At 37.5% G+C, this 17,984-nt stretch overlaps 1 protein-coding gene across 3 annotated transcripts; it reads right to left on the reverse strand.

Moving 5' to 3' along the window:
- Positions 1-3,525: 3,525 nt before the first annotated feature.
- On the reverse strand, positions 3,526-17,148 carry rab9a (RAB9A, member RAS oncogene family). Of its 3 annotated transcripts, none has more exons than XM_012957296.3 (4): positions 17,009-17,148; positions 16,217-16,276; positions 8,602-8,639; positions 3,526-6,614 (listed from the first exon to the last, which is right to left on the reverse strand). In XM_012957296.3, the coding sequence occupies exon 4, from the start codon at positions 6,577-6,579 to the stop codon at positions 5,974-5,976; it is 606 nt and encodes a 201-aa protein (XP_012812750.1). In that variant the 5' UTR covers positions 6,580-6,614; positions 8,602-8,639; positions 16,217-16,276; positions 17,009-17,148; the 3' UTR covers positions 3,526-5,973.
- Between the last annotated feature and the right edge of the window lie 836 nt (positions 17,149-17,984).

A 17,984-nucleotide genomic window follows, 5' to 3' on the forward strand; every position in this document is an offset into this window, starting at 1 on the left:
TTAGTCAAAACAATGTACTCTGACTCCAAGATTTGTGCTGGCAAAGGTGATTCACCCCAACAGGTCATCTACAATCCAAACTCTGGATTATAACATGAGTTTCAGGACCTACTCAAATTTGCAAATGCAACTCCTTAATCTTGCATCAGGAAATATGCTTGACAGGGTAGATTAAAGATTTGAAATGCCTGTACACCTCTGCAGAGTGTAGGCAGTGTCGAAGCATCCTGGTAGAAAATAAGGAAAAGTGTGTTGAGGCTAACCTTATGCCATTTATCACTAAATATAGTGTTCAAGGCATAAGGGTTGAAATAATTTTAAGAAGATACTTCCCATAGTGTTACAGAATAAAACAATGGGTAGGCTTGTGAATAACTACCTTATTTCAGTTTCCGTGCCACTGGTGTGTCTACAAGATGATTCCAGCGAAACAGAATATGTTTTTGTCTGCCTGGGACAATGGAACAGTCTCTCTCAACTACTTTTATTAAGATTAATCTATATAGGCCCAGCCACTGAATTCATCATCAAAATCTAAAGGAGTTTGCTATATTTCCTCTGGATGGAAAAACATTCTCTATGGGCTCTTACACAATGGTGTTTCAGATGCTTTCCCGTGCAGTCTTTTTTCTGCGTATGGAAAGCTTTTACCACATGGAGTTAGTTAATAGATCCAATACTTTTCAACTATCCTTTTACTTACTGCACTGTGCTGAACCACTGAATACAACATGCAGGGTCTTACCTGCGTTTGGCAATTTAACATGGTGCCATTGGTACAGGGACAATTGAAAAGAATGGTCTCCATTAACTTCTCAAGTCTCATGCCTTCATTTGGAAGAAGGTGCAAAGGGACTGGTGTGCACATAGTTGAACACCTTCCTCCTTCAATAGCTGCAGTGATACCCTTATGCAAACCCTACTCTGCAGTGGTGTTCTCTGCTCTATAGTTTATATAATGCAATATCTGTCACGAACTGCAATTACTTGTGATCAATGCTGATTATTAGACAACTTTTAGTATTTTCATACTACCAAGAAACCCTCAAGACTGGAGCATCTCTAAATGAGCACTAGGTGAGAAAATTATAACAGGGTGCTCACTTTACAATCCATGTAGGATCCTCCCACATACATAGCAGGTACTAAGGGATGAGAGGAATGGGAGTAGAGGCTATTCATTGTAGTAATATGTTTGGGGACTGTGCATACATACCTGCAAGTGTATAATATTAGTATCATTTAATTGTATGAATGTACACAGGGCACAAGATATCTGTATAGATTTACACAGTGAGTCAGATGTTAATTAAGTTGCTTAAGTTGGGAATGCTTTGAAGTGCCTTTGTGTTGGTTACCTTGGTATTTATTATAGGGGGGTGATCAACACCAAGATATCCCAGGAAGCCAACTGGAGGGTCTTTTGCATTTCAAAGTTGAATTGTGTGTACAGTTGTTTATGGTGAGACGGCTCCTTATGGGAACTACCCGACTGACTAACACAATAAGATTCTGATACCTGATTATCTTGTCAGCCAATCAGAACACATCCCTACTTTGGTCAGTGAAAGCCCTAAGAGTATAACTTGTGAAGCTCTTATACTCACATAAGTTAGTTGGACAGTAACGTAGAAATACACACAAAGAAAGAAGAAGTTAGGTTAGGGAGAAGTCCTGAAGGCTAATCCCTATAGAACAGATCCTGTGGGCATAGTTAAAGGAACTCTGTATCATTTGCTGTCTCTGGGCCTGGATAATCGAAATAAATTAGCTTCATCTCTGGAAAAGAACTGTGGTTGTTTCCTTTTACCTGGTTGTGGTAAATCTTGGAATATCCAGTATATTTGTAATATACTACATCTACACTATACACAACATTTTGGTGCCGTGACTCGGATTGATTGAAAATCGCAACATTTTGGTGCCGTGACCCGGATTACACACATTTTGACCCAGATCACAACATTCATGACCATGACATCTATATTCACCAAGACTTGAGATGGAGAGTGCTCCATAGAGCATGGAAGAGGATTTATACCATTTTACGAACTCACCAGCCACCTGTCTTATTTCTGGTACAAAGGGAATCAATGTTGAATGCTTATTTTGCAGCCCCTTTTGGATGGAATAGACTCCACCTGCAGTCCTTGTTATAATTCTCACCTTATATTTTTATATTTAGGTGCCTGGTGCCCTTTAACATAAGAAAAAAAAAACCTTGAAAGTGTATGTTTTTGAGCTCCCTAAATCTTGAAAAAAATACACAAAAAGCCCTCCTCCATTTTTTGTTTATTCATTAAAGGGAAGCTCTCCTATAGGTTGACCCTTATTATATTATGAAATAGCCCATTCTAAGCAACGTTTCACTTACCTTTTACCTCAGACTGGTGAATCTGTTAGGAGAAAAACGCACCAGTCCGGGGTTGCTTCTTCTGTGTTCACGCCACTTGCACAATAGAGCGAACATGGGGTTTGGTTTAATGGATTGTAATACAGACATTATTTTTTAACTTCCATTAGAGTGAAAAGACAAACTTTAACAAAAGAAGGCCATCTTTTTCACTCCCCCCAGTATTCTGAAGATAGATAAGGAAAAAGATCGCTGGTTCGTAAGCGATTACAATCACTGGGAGGGTGCCTAACATTTTACCTTTCCTTCTCCTTTAAGGGCAGACTTGGGAGAGTCTTTTTGCTCTATTAGATTGGCCCCCAAATTTGCTCATAGCCAAGTGGTACTTACAGCAGCCGACAGTCTGGATGGCTTCAATAAGAATTTATGTGTTTACTCTATCCTGTGAAAGGATTGCACCACCTCAAGACTAAAGAAACAAAAGAAAGGAAGTCTACTGATCATAAGCTAAGGAGTACAGGTACCACTGAGCTAGGGACAGCTAGGGGACATCTTAAACAAATAGTGTGCCTTAACTTAACTAATAATACAGACATTTTTCACAGGAACTTGTCAGTACAGGTATGGGACCAGTTATCTAGAATGCTTGGAACCTGGGGTTTTCCGGATCAGAGGTTTTTCTGTAATTTGGATCTCTATACCTTAAGCCTACTAAAGAATCATTTAAACATTAAATAAACCAATAAGGATTGTTTTGCCTCCAAAAAGGATTAATTCTATCTTTGTTGGGACCAAGTACAAGGCACTATTGTATTATTATAGAGAAAAAGGAAACTATTTAAAAAAATCTGATTTCATTAAAATGGAATCTATGGGAGACAGCGGTTCTGTAATTCAAAGCTCTCTGGATAAACAGGTTTTCGGATAACGATCCTATACTTGTATAACTAACTTCTTTCCAAATTTTAGGTTATTAATGCAATCCATCTGCCCCATATTTTGCACTTGAAAACCTACCACTAATTGCAGCATAATGCTTTTCAACGGTTGGATTGTCCATGAAACCACAAGAAAAGATAAATGGCAAACAGATAATGAGATTGTTCAAAGAGAATAAAAATTACACTAGAAACTACCAATTTTTAATCTACTACAAATACAAACACACATTGTTTTTATTTTGCAGCTTTACTGGGCAGTTTTAAGAATTAAAAACAGAAAACAAAATGTCAAGTTTAAAAAGGAGTACCTGTAAAAATTACATGGTTACATTTTTTTTGCCAAAATATTAACATGGAAAGTTTATTAGATATTATAATTTGTTTATAAATTGCCTCTGGAATTAAAAAAAAACAAAATATTCCCAAGTAGTGCTTTACTCAAACATGCACTTTTTTTTATTTAATTGAATATATTTTATTTCCTTTGTTTAGATTTCAGTATGTGCTTTGAAGTTAAGCATGCATTTGTTTTCCAGATATATTGAATAGGTCTTGTGCTGAACATACTTTGTCTATATAGGCATGGTTTGTTTTTATTTATTCCACTAAACAAAGCATTTAAAAGTAAAGTCACACGCTACTTTCTGTTCTTCCAAGTACAATCAAAACAAATGAGCAGTCCATGGAGTAGCCTGCTGCCTGCTGTATGAGCTGCTGTCACAGTCTAACAAAAGCTCCAGCTTAGCTTATATAGAAGGCTTCTTATTGCACTGTTTTGATTGTGCTTTACAAACCAGGAAGTTAATATAATAGAGGAAAAGTATGTTGAGCACAGTCCTTGTATATTGCACTTATGCTGAAAAATGGAGTATACTGCTCCACAAGCAATATATATATATATATATATATATATATGTATATATTGCTAAAAATTACTCCAAATATGAAAAACACATTACTGTAAAATGTAATTTAATGTCTTGGCTACAGTAATCAACAGTAACCTTGGCAACTCTTTTGCAAGGCCTTCATTCCTGCAGCAGGACCAGTAATGATAAACACAGTGGCTAAATTGGCCAGAGGCAATATTTTTGTACAGTTATAAAGCTAAAAATGTTCAATAGCATGAAATACTCTAGAACACTGCTGTCAAACTTGTGGCTAGCAGAGGGCCACCTTTAATGGCCCTGTGCTCAGTGCTGTCTAGCACCTAACTGCATTTATTAATTAAGAAGCTGTTCAGGGACTGGAGAAAAAAAAACAAACACAGGTGAGGCACCCTTGTGTATGCAAGCAAAGCTACATGTTACAGACAATACTAGCAAAGTAAAATTGAAAGAGAAGAACAGAACATAGAGATGAAGGGAACAGAAAGCCACGGGTGCGGGCTGACCATGAATGAAAAGGGGAAGACCTAATAAGCAGAATATAAAAAAAACGGGGTAAAAAAAAAAAGTGCAGTTAAAGATGAGATAAGAAAATGAATAGGGAGGAAAGGAACAGCATATTTGAAATTAAAGAAAATCAATATGGAAGAAAGAAAATTAAAAAGAATAGTATGGGTGTGCAGAAAAGAGGCAAAAGAAAAGCATCAATTTAAATAAATGTGGGCCTTATAAGTTTGGCAGCACTGGTCTAGAATAGTAAGCTAAGGGCAATTCAGTGTAATAAAGGTTAGGTAGTTTAATATACCCAGTGTATCTGACGTAGAGGTACTTGGTTTAATTAGCAAAAGCCAAAATGATTTCAAGTTAAAAGACAACTAATTTTCAAGATATATATATATATATATATATATATATATATATATCATTCTAATGCTTCTACACTGGATATAAAATGTCTACACAGCCCTGCAAAATGGCAGGTATTTGTTTTTGTGTGATTTTTTGCTTTTCCTTCTTTCACTAAAAGGTTTCTGATTTGTTTATTTTGCAATAAATGTGGAATAAGTTGTGGCAGGATTTATCTTGTTTTTTTTTTTGTTAAGCAAAAACCTGCCATTTTGCAGGGGTGTATAGACTTTTTATATCCAATGTATATGGTCTACACAGTGGTTGTGACCCCTTGAGTGCTTTGACACTTCTAGTTTGCAAATCTGCAGGTTCTATCCCTTTAAAAATTAGCTAATTCATTACTGCATTCTTTTAGGGATATGACACACTGGGCAACTTTGCACCAGTACCAATTTGCCCTCCACTGCATGCTGTGGTAATTGCCTGAAAGTGGTGGGCACAAATTCAGGCAATTTGCCATTACCCTCTAAAATATTAAAAATACTGAGCACAGAAGTGGCCAAAATCACAACATGTGCCATTGCCCTTAGCGATGCAGAATACAAAGAACTTATGTCTGCATTGCAATAAGAGGATAGATGTAAGAACTCAATGTGTCCACAGAAACAAGTACTTGTACTTCAGTGAAGTATTTTATTAAATCCTAAGTCAAAATAATATTTTAATAAATGATACCATTCATTGTGCAAGAAGCTAGAACAGCTCTGTTTTAGCCAAACCAATTTTAATTATTTGATGTCCTCACAGACCTAATTATTAGATATTCTTCATTTTGTTTACCCAAACAATGCTACATGCATGACCGCCATCTTTATGGGCTTGCATGGCTGGTTTCACTTAGTGCTAAATGGGTTAAAGGGTTATTGCCTTTCAAATGCTACAGTCAACAGCAAGCAGTAGTTGGCTTAGGTTTTCTATGCAGGTTAACTGTATCTGTGTTTATTAGCTGATCTGATCTATCCTCTATGGCTAAAACCCTCCTAACAGCTTCTTCAAAAGCTGCAGCAACATTTGTGGCATCTTTAGCACTAGTTTCAAAATAAGGATTATTTCCATTGTCTCTGCACCAGGCCTGGGCCTCTTCAACGGACACCTGGCGGTCTGTGATGTCTATTTTGTTTCCCAAGATAACAAAAGGAAAGCTGTCAGGATCTTTGACATCTGCATAGTAGATAAATTCCTTTTTCCAGTTGGTCAGGTTTTGAAAACTTTGAGAATCATCAACACTGAATGTGAGTAAACAGCAATCTGAACCCCTATAAAAGGGAGTTCTCAGGCTCCGAAAGCGCTCCTGGCCTGCAGTGTCCCAGATCTGCATTGTAACCAAATGACCATCCACTTCCAGCTCTTTATTGAGAAACTCAACGCCTATTGTGTGGAATAACTGTGTATCAAACTTATTAGTGACGTATCTATTCATGAGAGAACTTTTTCCCACTCCTCCATCTCCCAGAAGAATTATTTTCAGCAGTGAGGATTTGGCAGACATTGTAACAGACACAATCTTCCTTTAAAAGTGATGATCTGTAAGATAAGAACATTTATGTTGAATAAATTTAAACTGTATTAAAAATAAATATGCTGTTTTAAACAGTAAAAAAGTATTACATTTATGTAGAATTTGGAATATATTCAATTGGTACACTAATATCTGGGGCACAGCGAGTGTAATCAAAGATAGTTCCGTGTGAGTTATCTTGTAGTTTAATATTTCAGTAACATTCATGGTAAACTACACGCCTACAAGATGCAATCAAAAGGAATTTGGCAGCCTCTAGCCATCTGGAGCCTCTGACTGCAGGAATCAAGGACATGCATACTTTTGATAGTCTACCTTTTGAAACAAGCAATTAGTATAATAGTAATTCAAGTCACTAGATAATAAATGTCCTATAAATAGACTATTAAGAAAAAAAAGTGTATATGATAGGCTTGCTAGTTGTGAATGCATAGGGAATAAAATATATCCCTGATTTATCAGTCTGACCCCCAGAAGTTATTAAAATATACATGATTCCATCAACAACTACACCCAGAATCAGACTTCACGCCCCCATGTTTTAAGCTAGGAAGGCGATATTGAGGCAGAATGGGCAATAACTCTCCAACACAGGACTTCTTAGGATAACTTAATCATGGGATGGGCTCTATTTTGTAGTTAAAGGGGAACTCCGGTTTCTGAACTAAAATTTGTTAAAGAAACCCTGTCCCTATAATCTGTTCCTTCAAAAACGGTGAATACCATTTTCATATGCTGAAATCCAGCTGCAAAACAGTTTTTCTCTATCTGCATCATTTGATATTTTGGCAGGGGAGGAGGGACTAAAATACTGATGTTACAAATTGTAACAACTTCTCCACAGCTTACAGACAGCATGCATGAACTACATAACCCACAATGCATTGTACTGATGCTGCTTTCCTCACTGACATCACATGTGCAGGGAATTGTGGGATTTTTAGGATACAGGCTACTATGACTACTGTTACATTTTATTTGAGTCTCAGCCAGATCAGCAAGAGAACAGGGGGTGAGGCTTAGGTAACTGTTCAAATCATATTATTACATTAAAAATCACAATGTAATCATGTTTCTGTTATTTCTTGAGCTAAAAAGGGCAAACAGGGAAACTGAAGCTACTTCCTTGCAGGGTACAAAACAATAATGATTCCCAGTGCACAGTTAATCCCCCTGCATAATGGACAAAGATTATAGAACATGACACAGGTAACAAATTTGTAGGAAGATTTTAAAGCTCATTCTATTTACTAAGGCCTCAGAATGTTTTTGTTTTTTCTTGTAAATTATCTCTATAACCAGAAATACCTTTTTGGGCTATTCTGATGACTCAGTGAGACAGCTTTTTCCTTAAGATAGAGAGAGGTGCAATTATGCTTAAAACAAAGATAATAATTAAATGCCACAGGGTCAGCCCCATGGACAAAGAAATGGTTAAACAGAAACATTTTGTGTATTCTCCCAGCATCCTCACATGCTTTCAGGATAAGCTATTATTTAACACTCTGTATTAATGTATACCTCAAATAAAGCTGTCTGGTTAATATTCTGAGTTAATCTAAATAACTTCAATCAAGCCCAAGGAGAACTTTGGGGCAAGGCTTGATATGAGTTATCCAAGAGCAACTGTGGGCTAGAGTCATATATCCCTAGTGGAGAATCATATAGGAAGACAGGTAAATGAACATAACAGCTTCAGTTTCTCTGTTTTGCTCAAGAAGTAATAGAAATCATAGATTTTTGATGATTAAATTAATAGGCACAAGAATGTTTAGCCCAAGCCCTATTCATTGCACCCATGCTGAACAAGGGGGTATACATTAAGAATACTCCAAAACAATAATGGTAATGCCCATAATATGTTATTTTAAAAATACCAACTGTCAAATTTCGTTCCCAGTAACATACTGAATTAAAATGAGAGATAAACTGCCAGAACAATTTGTTTTCTAAGCAACAACTATTTATTGGGTACAGCAAAAAGGCTCTTACCTTGTTTCCCCACTTTAGTTTTTAATATCAGTCAGCATCTATGAATAGAAGGAAGAGAGGAAATATTATTAACATGTAATGTCTATCTAGTGTAAACATTCCCCTCTCAGGCTAGTTGCACACTGTGTTTTCCACATTGGTGAGAAAGTGTGTTCCTACCTGGCAGGTTTAATCATTAAAATATATACTTTTGCAGTTTTTTTATTCCATAAAATCCACACCATGTGTTCATAGATAGGCGGATTCTGCATTTTCAGCGTATTAGTAAATATATGGTAAAAGGGGCAGTGAAACATGCTTTTTTTTAATTCCACTTACTCTGTCTTTACACCAAGAACTCCCACCACGTGCAGTGAACCACCACAAACATTCTTATTTCTAAAGCATTCTTAACACTTAAATTCACATACAACACTCACTTCATACCTTGCACAGTGCAGATTCTAGCTCTATTCTTATTAGGCTGCCTAGCCATAGCCGTTGCCCTTCTAAAATATTATTTAGCAGGTGTAGCTTACTGGAGGAAACTATGAAAAATTTTGAGCAGGTACATTAGGCTGATGTGGACAGCACATTTTAGCTCCCACTTTGTGCACTCTTGGCTAGAGGGAGTAGTTGGTTGGTAGTTTAAGGAACAAGGTATTTCCTGCATATTTCAGACAGACAGTAGAATAGTATTACAATTAAGCTGTTACTTTGATAAAGGGTTCAGACTTATAAAAGTAATAACTTTTTTGGCTGCCAGGTGCCATAAACCCTATTTAACAAAATGGAAAAAGCAGAAAATCCATGTACTACGAATTCTTATTCGTTCCTTTGAAAATGGATTGTGCATCAGCAGATTATAGGAGAAAGAGGAGCAGCTCATCTAACTTCCCACTGTTCTGACTCTTTGAGATGTTGTCCAAAATAAACTGAATAACAGGGAGGCAGCCATTTTGTGTATAATCCCTCATACGGTATCTGTCTGCTTAGATTAGGGTTGGGTAGAAAATGGTAGGACTGCCTTATTAGCTTGTAGGTGTTAATAGAAGTGGTCATTGCCGATAAATGTGTTTGGATTTGTTATCTGGAACTTTATGTTATCGGGCAATTGAAGCTGCACCTGCAAGGTAAACAAAGAGCTAATTTATTTTATGCTCACATTAGACATTTAGCAGGACAGAGGTCCCTTTGTTTAATTCTGATACAACCAGATAGTCCTGTAACATGTAGCACTTTTTTCTCTGCAACTCTTGTTAACCAGTTCTTGTTAGTTATCACGGTTGCTTTGACTGTCGATTTAATTTATAATAATCTAAATGTGGCCATACATGTTACAATTACGATCTTTCTCCTTGTTCATTTTCTCTACTAATGCTGAGAGCTGAATTGTCAGATATACAGAAACAAAAGAATTCTATATTTATCTGATGATTCAGCATTAACGGTTTGCCAATTTTCAATTTTTCCAATTTTCCATCTTGTCTCGGTGAGGACACCTGCTAACCAAGGCTTTTGCTGATATCAGTCACCTCGTCTTCCACCATAACAGACCAAATATTGTACAAAACCTTGTTTTGTACGATAATGTTAGCGCGTTTATAGCAACCATAACCCTCATGCTGCTTATATTTTTCTGGGAGGTTTGTGTTTGGAACAGGCTCTAGCAGAAGAACTTGCAGATTAAATAATTCTTTCAGGCAGATCACATGCACTTGTCAAATGACTTAACAGAACAGCTCTGATGGAATTACTTTCCATTATATACATAAAGCAGAATCCACTGATGAAATCCATTTCTCAAAATAACAACTAGATTTTATCATTCGTTTTATTTAAGAAATTAGAACACCAGACAATATACTGCCCTTAAGTGCCACCGATTGTAGAATGTACAGTGCTGACAGAGAAGTACCAGTTTCCAGCACCACAGATTCTACATTTCTACATGAAGATCTTTTTGAACTTCATTGAGAAGAATGTTTTATTTTAACTCATTGAGAAGAATGTTTTTTTACAGTCAATAACACTGTCTGATCTAATTTAACACGATATATGTGTGTATACATACTGTATAATTATACATTTTATATAAAAATATATCTACCATTGGTGAATCTTCCAACATCACTGACCAAGTTAATAAATTCTTGGCATTAGAAGTAGGCATTACTTAATTGGTAATAGCTCTAGTATGGTGTATAGGAGTCATAGACAAGTAAGAGCTGTAGGGCACCATACTCTATAATTAGAAGAGTCGTGAGGAGAGTGCCTACAAACCTGAATACAGTTTGCACATCAGGAAAATCAGTGCAATAATGTAAAGTCGTGGGGCACTGGGAAATCAAACATTAGCTGAAACTAATATAATTTTTTGCAGCAAGAGTGTCACACCCATGCACAAATGCCTAACCTAACAGCAGCATACCATTTAAGTACATCTTTCTGGATAGTGATGAGGTCCTTTAGGAGCACTTTTTCCTTCCTGAATTGGAAACAGGAAAAAAAAAACGGGAGGATGTATTTTCTGCTGACAGAAACTGCAATGTATGCAGAGTTCCATGAAAACTTATTTCTGAGGAGCCATTTTCTGAGAAATGTAAACTACTGCTGAAAATAAGGTGGGGAGGTTACAGCACTTCAACTATCCAACCTAATGTCTCATACATACATACAGTTACTTTGTCCATTATTTAAAAGGGACTGTTGTGTCTAAATTCCCATGAAGGCTTTACAGTAAAATCTAAGAAACAGATGGGGTTCTCCCACTAAGGGAGACTGCCCTCCAGTCGTAGAAGCAATTTATTAAAGGTATGTGTACCCGATTTAAAGGTTTAGTTAAAGGCTAACCTACAAAACTGCAATTCACATTTTGTCACAAGGTACCTTTTTTTTTTTTTTTTTTAATATGATAGCAAATGCTGATGAATCACGCAGATAAAAATTTGGGAAAGCTAGTATGCAATTATTTTATGTTCAGACTTTATTAGGTCACTGTTATGAAGAACGTCTTGTTCTGGTTTTTTTTTTTGCTTGATAAAAGTGCTTTTTAAAGAGTAAGTTCAGAATTAAGCAAGCAAACCAGAAAACTGTTCCACACTGAACATAAATCATGTGCCCAGTGTGTAATGAGAGAAATTATTTCACTAATTCACAACATGACAGAATCATGTGTTTCCTCTAAAAATCACATGCAGCGGATGGACAAATATAAAAAAAGGGGGAGGGTTTCGAAAAGCAGTATATCTTGAATGCATGCACCATATTCTGAAAAAAAGGAATATTTCCTATAGCCTTGTAGCACAAGAGCAGCCATTTCAAGAAAATACACAGACAATACATAAATAAAGCTTAGATAAATTAAGATGGAAGCTTGAATTTTCCCTATTTTTTGTTTAAGCCATGCAGGTATCCATTTTTTCCAGATAATCATAAAATCAAGAGTCACAATAGGGATCACGACATTACCCCTTATTACCATGTCATATAAAATATCTCCTAAAAGCATGGCTACCTATTGGGGCCAAAGTACAGTTTCATAAATCAGTGTTTATCTAATTTACACTTAGAAAATTATTGTGGATCCTTGTAGGCATCAGTGTTTTGGTTATTTAATTGCCTATGTCGTAACAATGTCTCTGTTAAATTTAGCAGCACTTGACCTGTTCTTTCAGATCAAAAAGCAATATCAGGAGGCACAGTCCAGCCATGTCTCAATTGCCTGCCTTACAACAGGCAGTAAGGACAGACTGAACTCAGCCCTTCTCATCCCAAGCCCGGCCTGAGGTTAAGAAAGGAATTTTCCATCTGAATTCGACCCGAGCCATCAGAGATGCTGTTACAAAGGTCAGGCTCTAACAGTTCCCCCACCACCAAGGAAGCAGTCCAGTCGCGGCACACAAATTAAGTCATGAGTACTCTGGCTGGACTTTAGCCCGCAACCGATCTGGATCCCATGCGGGAGGCAATTTTTCAGCCCAATGCTGCCTGACTTGCAGGTAAACTTGCAGGTCCAGGCCAGCCCACACATTTCTAAAAGGCAAGGTAGGGCCTCCCCCCACCCATGCCTTTAAAATCAAGAACCACTTAATGCAATCGGAACCGGATTCTAGGCACAGCCCACAGATCTCTGCTCTCTAAAATGGAACACAAAGGCACAGGCCTGCAAGTTTACCTGCGAGTCGGCCAGCATTGGGCTATCCCACACAGTAGGCAAAGTGCAAAAAAATTACCAACTGAGGTCTTTTTTTGCATTTGAGAGACAAAACTGTTGCGCCACTAAAAATACACCAAAATATGCCCAGTATCATAAGCTGAGACCAGACAAACTAATTCCTTATTACATTTAATGAATGTGAAAAAAGTACTCCCTATGCAGGATGCCTTTTAGCTGTCAAATTATTTATGACCTGTCTTCCTGAAATAGACCCCAAAAGGAGGCAACAATTAATTGATGGGAAAGCTCAGCCTGAAGGTCAGATAGGGTAAAGATCTATTTTACCACAATAATGTATTTATCTATAACCTTATTGTGAGCAAAAGGGGCCTGGATCAAATGTAGGACCTCAATGGGAAATAGGGGAAAGTCCAAAAAACACAACACTGCAGCACAGTATAACAGCTCAGCAGAAACAGGCTGCATATAATTGCACCAGTAGATAGTTGCACAAGACAGTATACTACTTACAGTTCAAAGACATTGGCCAGGTTAAGTAAACAGAGGCGCACACAATTAAGCTCAATGTATGTTTTCCTGACCTCATGCTCTTCCTGGGAAGAAATAGTAGCTTGGTGAAGAAAAAAAATGCACCATGTGTCTTAAAACCTACCTCAAGCTTGATCAAGGCAACAGAAAAATTTCACAGAAACTGGCGGTGTACTGCAGAAGTTAACAGTCCTACTACTACCTGTGAAAGGTTTTCTCTTACAGAGTTCTAAGACCCAGACAGACTGCTGCTAGAGGGACTTGCCAAACTATCCAGTCCCACACTGTTCATTACCCTGCCGCAAACGCCACCTCCACTTACTGGCCCACAATGTCACCGTTTAGGTTTATACACTTGGAAAGATAGCAACCCAACATGAGGGACTATCCTTACTTAAATGGATTACACTTACACCTACAATAAATAGCCTTCATTAGACAGTAATAAAAGATGCTTAAAAATAAAAAAAAAAAAGTATTTTTATTTAAAACTATATACCGTATATACTCGAGTATAAGCCGAGTTTTTCAGCCCTAAAAATGTGCTTAAAAAGTAACAATCGGCTTATACTCGGGTATATACGGTAGTTGCACCCAAACTACATGGAATACGGTAGTTGCGCGGCCTTCAGCAGCATGTACAAGCGGCGCGCCCGCGCGACATTATGCTCTTTGCGCCGCTGCACTTTGGGACACACTGGAGCACAGGAGGAGCGCCCCTGAGCCGTAGGCAGACTGTGCCTGCGGCGTGCACGCTACATTATGTGCAGCGCGCAGCACATAGGGACACATTGAGGAGCCCCCCCGAGCCCCCCCCTCCCTGGACCCCTGTGGACGCCAGGACAACGGCAGCAGAACAGCCTAGCAGAGCACAGAGCCCCACTATATAGTTAGTGTTGAGTGCCAACATGACAGTAAGTGACACAAAGAGCAGCACCGTGGCACCTCCCTCTAACCAGAGCCTTACTTAGACTGGTAACTGATACCTACTGAGCAAGTGATCAGGTTAAATATGCCGCTACCTGCGGATTTATGGGCATAGAATGCTACCACTGGAGCAATTTTTTTCATTACTCCACACTGTTGAAATGCTTAGTATAAGTTGGTTACGATATCCTTGTGCTAGCCGTGGGCCCTAGCCTTGCTTAATACACTCATATTAATATCAAGAGGCCCCTCTGAAGCTCTTTACATAATCACTGCTCACCTAATTAAATCAAAAGTACCCACATGCAGTTCTTCTCAGCTTATGTACAGTCATGAATGAAAAAATAAAAAAGAGAGATGTACTGGTCTCTATATTATGAGAGGTTTACATAACTTGCTAAGCTCTATGGCTAGTGGCACAGTAGTTGTTTTATCAAATTTATATAGAATAATTTTGTATTCATTGAAGTGACATCCAGAACAGCAATTTACTGTATTTAAAGAATACAGAAATGCCATATTTAGTTATTGGATTAAAGATTTTGTTTACCGGTATATGGATGCTTTTCATGCTGCACCATTGAGGGGCTTATACTCGAGTCAATAAGTTTTTCCAGTTTTCTTAGGTAAAATTAGGTACCTCGGCTTATATTCGGATCGGCTTATACTCGAGTATATACGGTACTGCAGTGTGCATCTGACAGGTGCATGTGATCTGCCTGGTAAAATTACTCAATCTGCAAATCCTTCCCCTAGTGCCTATTCCAAAAACAAAACTCCAAGAACGGCTACCTTATTATACAGCAAATCACCAATTAAGAAATGAAATTAAACACCAGTAATTTCAGACACCTATTGGTTAAATTTAAGTTCTGCAGAAACATAGTGTAACAAGTGCTACACGTTACAGTGGGGACTGTCTGTACCAGAGTTAAACAAAAGCATCTCTGTCCTACTAAATGAGAGAACATTGAGAATAAAATGAATTAGCACAATTTACTTACTTTACCGGCACATTTGTGATTATCCAGTACATAAAGTTCCAGATAATTCCAGAGACATTATATTTTAGTAATGACAATTCTATCCACACCTACAAATAAATGAGTACAAAAATCCCCACAGCCATAAAGCTTATAACTGCTTTGGGCTCCAAACCAGTATGAACAATGCAACTTTGGGGAAAGTGAATTTTCAACATTCAATGAACCACATTGGTATGGGTATAAAATCATCTTAACAACATTACAAATGAAACCCAAGTCGTTATTGATCCATTTGACCAGTTCAGAGATCATTAGGCACCAAAATATATTTGAAAAATACACCTATTACAGTTTAAGATTACTACAATAAATTTATTGTTGAAAATCTCTCTTGATAATTGCTTGGTAGGACACTCTAGTGCTGACCCTGCAAAATATATCTAGAAATAAACAACATTATCTTTTTTAGTATGAGACTCCTCCCAAAGAGTTAAAATTCAAAATGTCTTCCATAAACTTGCTGAGATTACATACATTTTTACCATGATGTTTTAAAATATATACATATATCAATATACTAGAATCTAGCCCATCTAGTGCTCTTAACCAAAGACGTGTATTTTATTTCTAATATTTTGTATATACTATAAATTAGATGCTCCCTATTATCTTAGCTTACTATCATGAAAAATAGAAACAAATGACACTGAATAATCCTATACTGAAACACTGCCACAGTAAATAAGCACACAAAATATCCAAAAATAGTGTCTCAAGGTTAAGAAAAAAAATGTTATATATTTACTGATGATATATATATATATGACAATTTGATATGATTATTTGATGGGTCACTAATTGGTATGTAAATTTGATGCTAGTTAAACTTTTCATTTAGAACATATTTTATATATAACAGGTTAAAGGAAAACTAACAAAGAGAAGGCATATTTGGGTATAAAAAAATTTAGATGAGTTTTCAGGCATGTAGTCCTAGAAGACGATCACACCTTACCTGATTTCTGGGCATTTTACATTCAGCAGTCTCAAAGTACAACAGATCATTTTCAGATTTCTAAAACAAATATAAATGTTAAATCATTAGCTGATAGAGATTCCTTAATAAGACCAATCGATTGATTGCCACCCTAGATCTGAGGCCTGTGCTGTCACATCCTGCACTTCTGTCCTAGTGACAAAATATTAACCCCTAGGAAACCAGCCAACATTAGCTTTATCTTTTCAACTGCTGGTCCAGCAATCACTTTTCCATCATATCCAGCAAATCGCTTAGTCTTTCCACATTATAAATGATAACAAAATATACAGCCAGGTTACAGAGCCCCCTATGAAAGTGAAGCAAGCCGGTTGCGTGCATGTGATAGGCAGGACATCTCATATTCTAAATCCCACTGGGGAATGGATGTAAATGTGATGAACAATCTGCAAATGATAACCAAATAAAGCTCATACCTGTCTAGGAAAAGAAACTAAAAGAAATATTTGCTATGGACTTGCTATGGCTTTGTGAGCACAGAAATATTTGTAAGCATTAACGCCTGTATAATGGAGAGCTTGGTTTACAATTCCATATCAATGTATAAATCAGACAAGCATATTTAGCAAACACGACTCCTAAATACAGATCCAAACTGCACCGAAGTACTGAACGATGTCCAGTGTATTTTAGCGTAACACCGAGCTAAACAAACATGTAACACGAATATTTCCTTCATGAGAAAAGTTATAGCCAGCGCATCAAAACTGATGTCATTTCATCCCCGCCGGCATCACCCGCGCTGTTTACCTGGGACCCTTCTCTCTAGCGAGCTCCCCTACTGGATCGCCTGAGAAAACATGGCGAAAACAACTCCGCCTTCGCGTCACTTGACTAGAGCGTATACGGAAATAGGAGCGCCCTTGTGCCCAGAGGCGTGATCTGTAGGACAGCCAATAGGAGACATTGCGGCAGCTTTCCTACTTGTTCTGTTTGTGAGAAACGTTAACCTATTGGCCAGAGACGTCAAACGATGGGCACATGACCGATACTTATGGTTAAAGCTGTTTCTAAATCGCTTGCCACCCTAAAATCATGTGACAAGCCTTCTAATTAGAAAAACAATCCTATTAGGGCAGTTGCGCACACATAAATAGGGGCACTAGCGCAAAGGATTGTGTGGCATATTTACTAACAAGTGCAATTTATACGATCTAGTCAGCTCTTTGCTTACATTATATAACTCCTAAAGCCCCTTTTCATACGGGGTTGTATTAGGGTTGCCACCTTTTATGGGAAAAAATACCAGTTTATATTTTTTTCTTTTTTCCTCTATTAAAGGATATGTATTGCATTTACAGCTTTTTACCTAAAAAGAAGCAGGTTTGCAATATATTGAATTTAGGAAAACAGAACCATTTTTATGTATGTATGTATAACTTTATTTATAAAGCGCCACAAGGGTACGCAGCGCTGTACAGTCTTACAGAATACAAAATTACACACAGGGAGGACAAGTGATATAATAAATAAATACATATATGTATATATATATATATATAAGTGCCATGTGGTATGAGACACAGTAGGAAGGAGGTCCCTGCCCCGTAGAGCTTACAATCTAAGTGGTTGGGTAACATACAGGCACAAACTGGAAGGTAAGAGTGCACCAGGTGTGGGCATTTGCCCTTAAGCGCAGGACTGGGCAAAATAATGTTTTAGTGCTCCAGAAGGTAACAGCTGAGTTTTTTCTTAAAGAGAGTGGGTAAGTTTTCCCTACGGAGGG

The sequence above is a fragment of the Xenopus tropicalis genome, chromosome 2, assembly GCF_000004195.4.
Source record: "Xenopus tropicalis strain Nigerian chromosome 2, UCB_Xtro_10.0, whole genome shotgun sequence".
Taxonomy (NCBI): Eukaryota; Metazoa; Chordata; class Amphibia; order Anura; family Pipidae; genus Xenopus; species Xenopus tropicalis.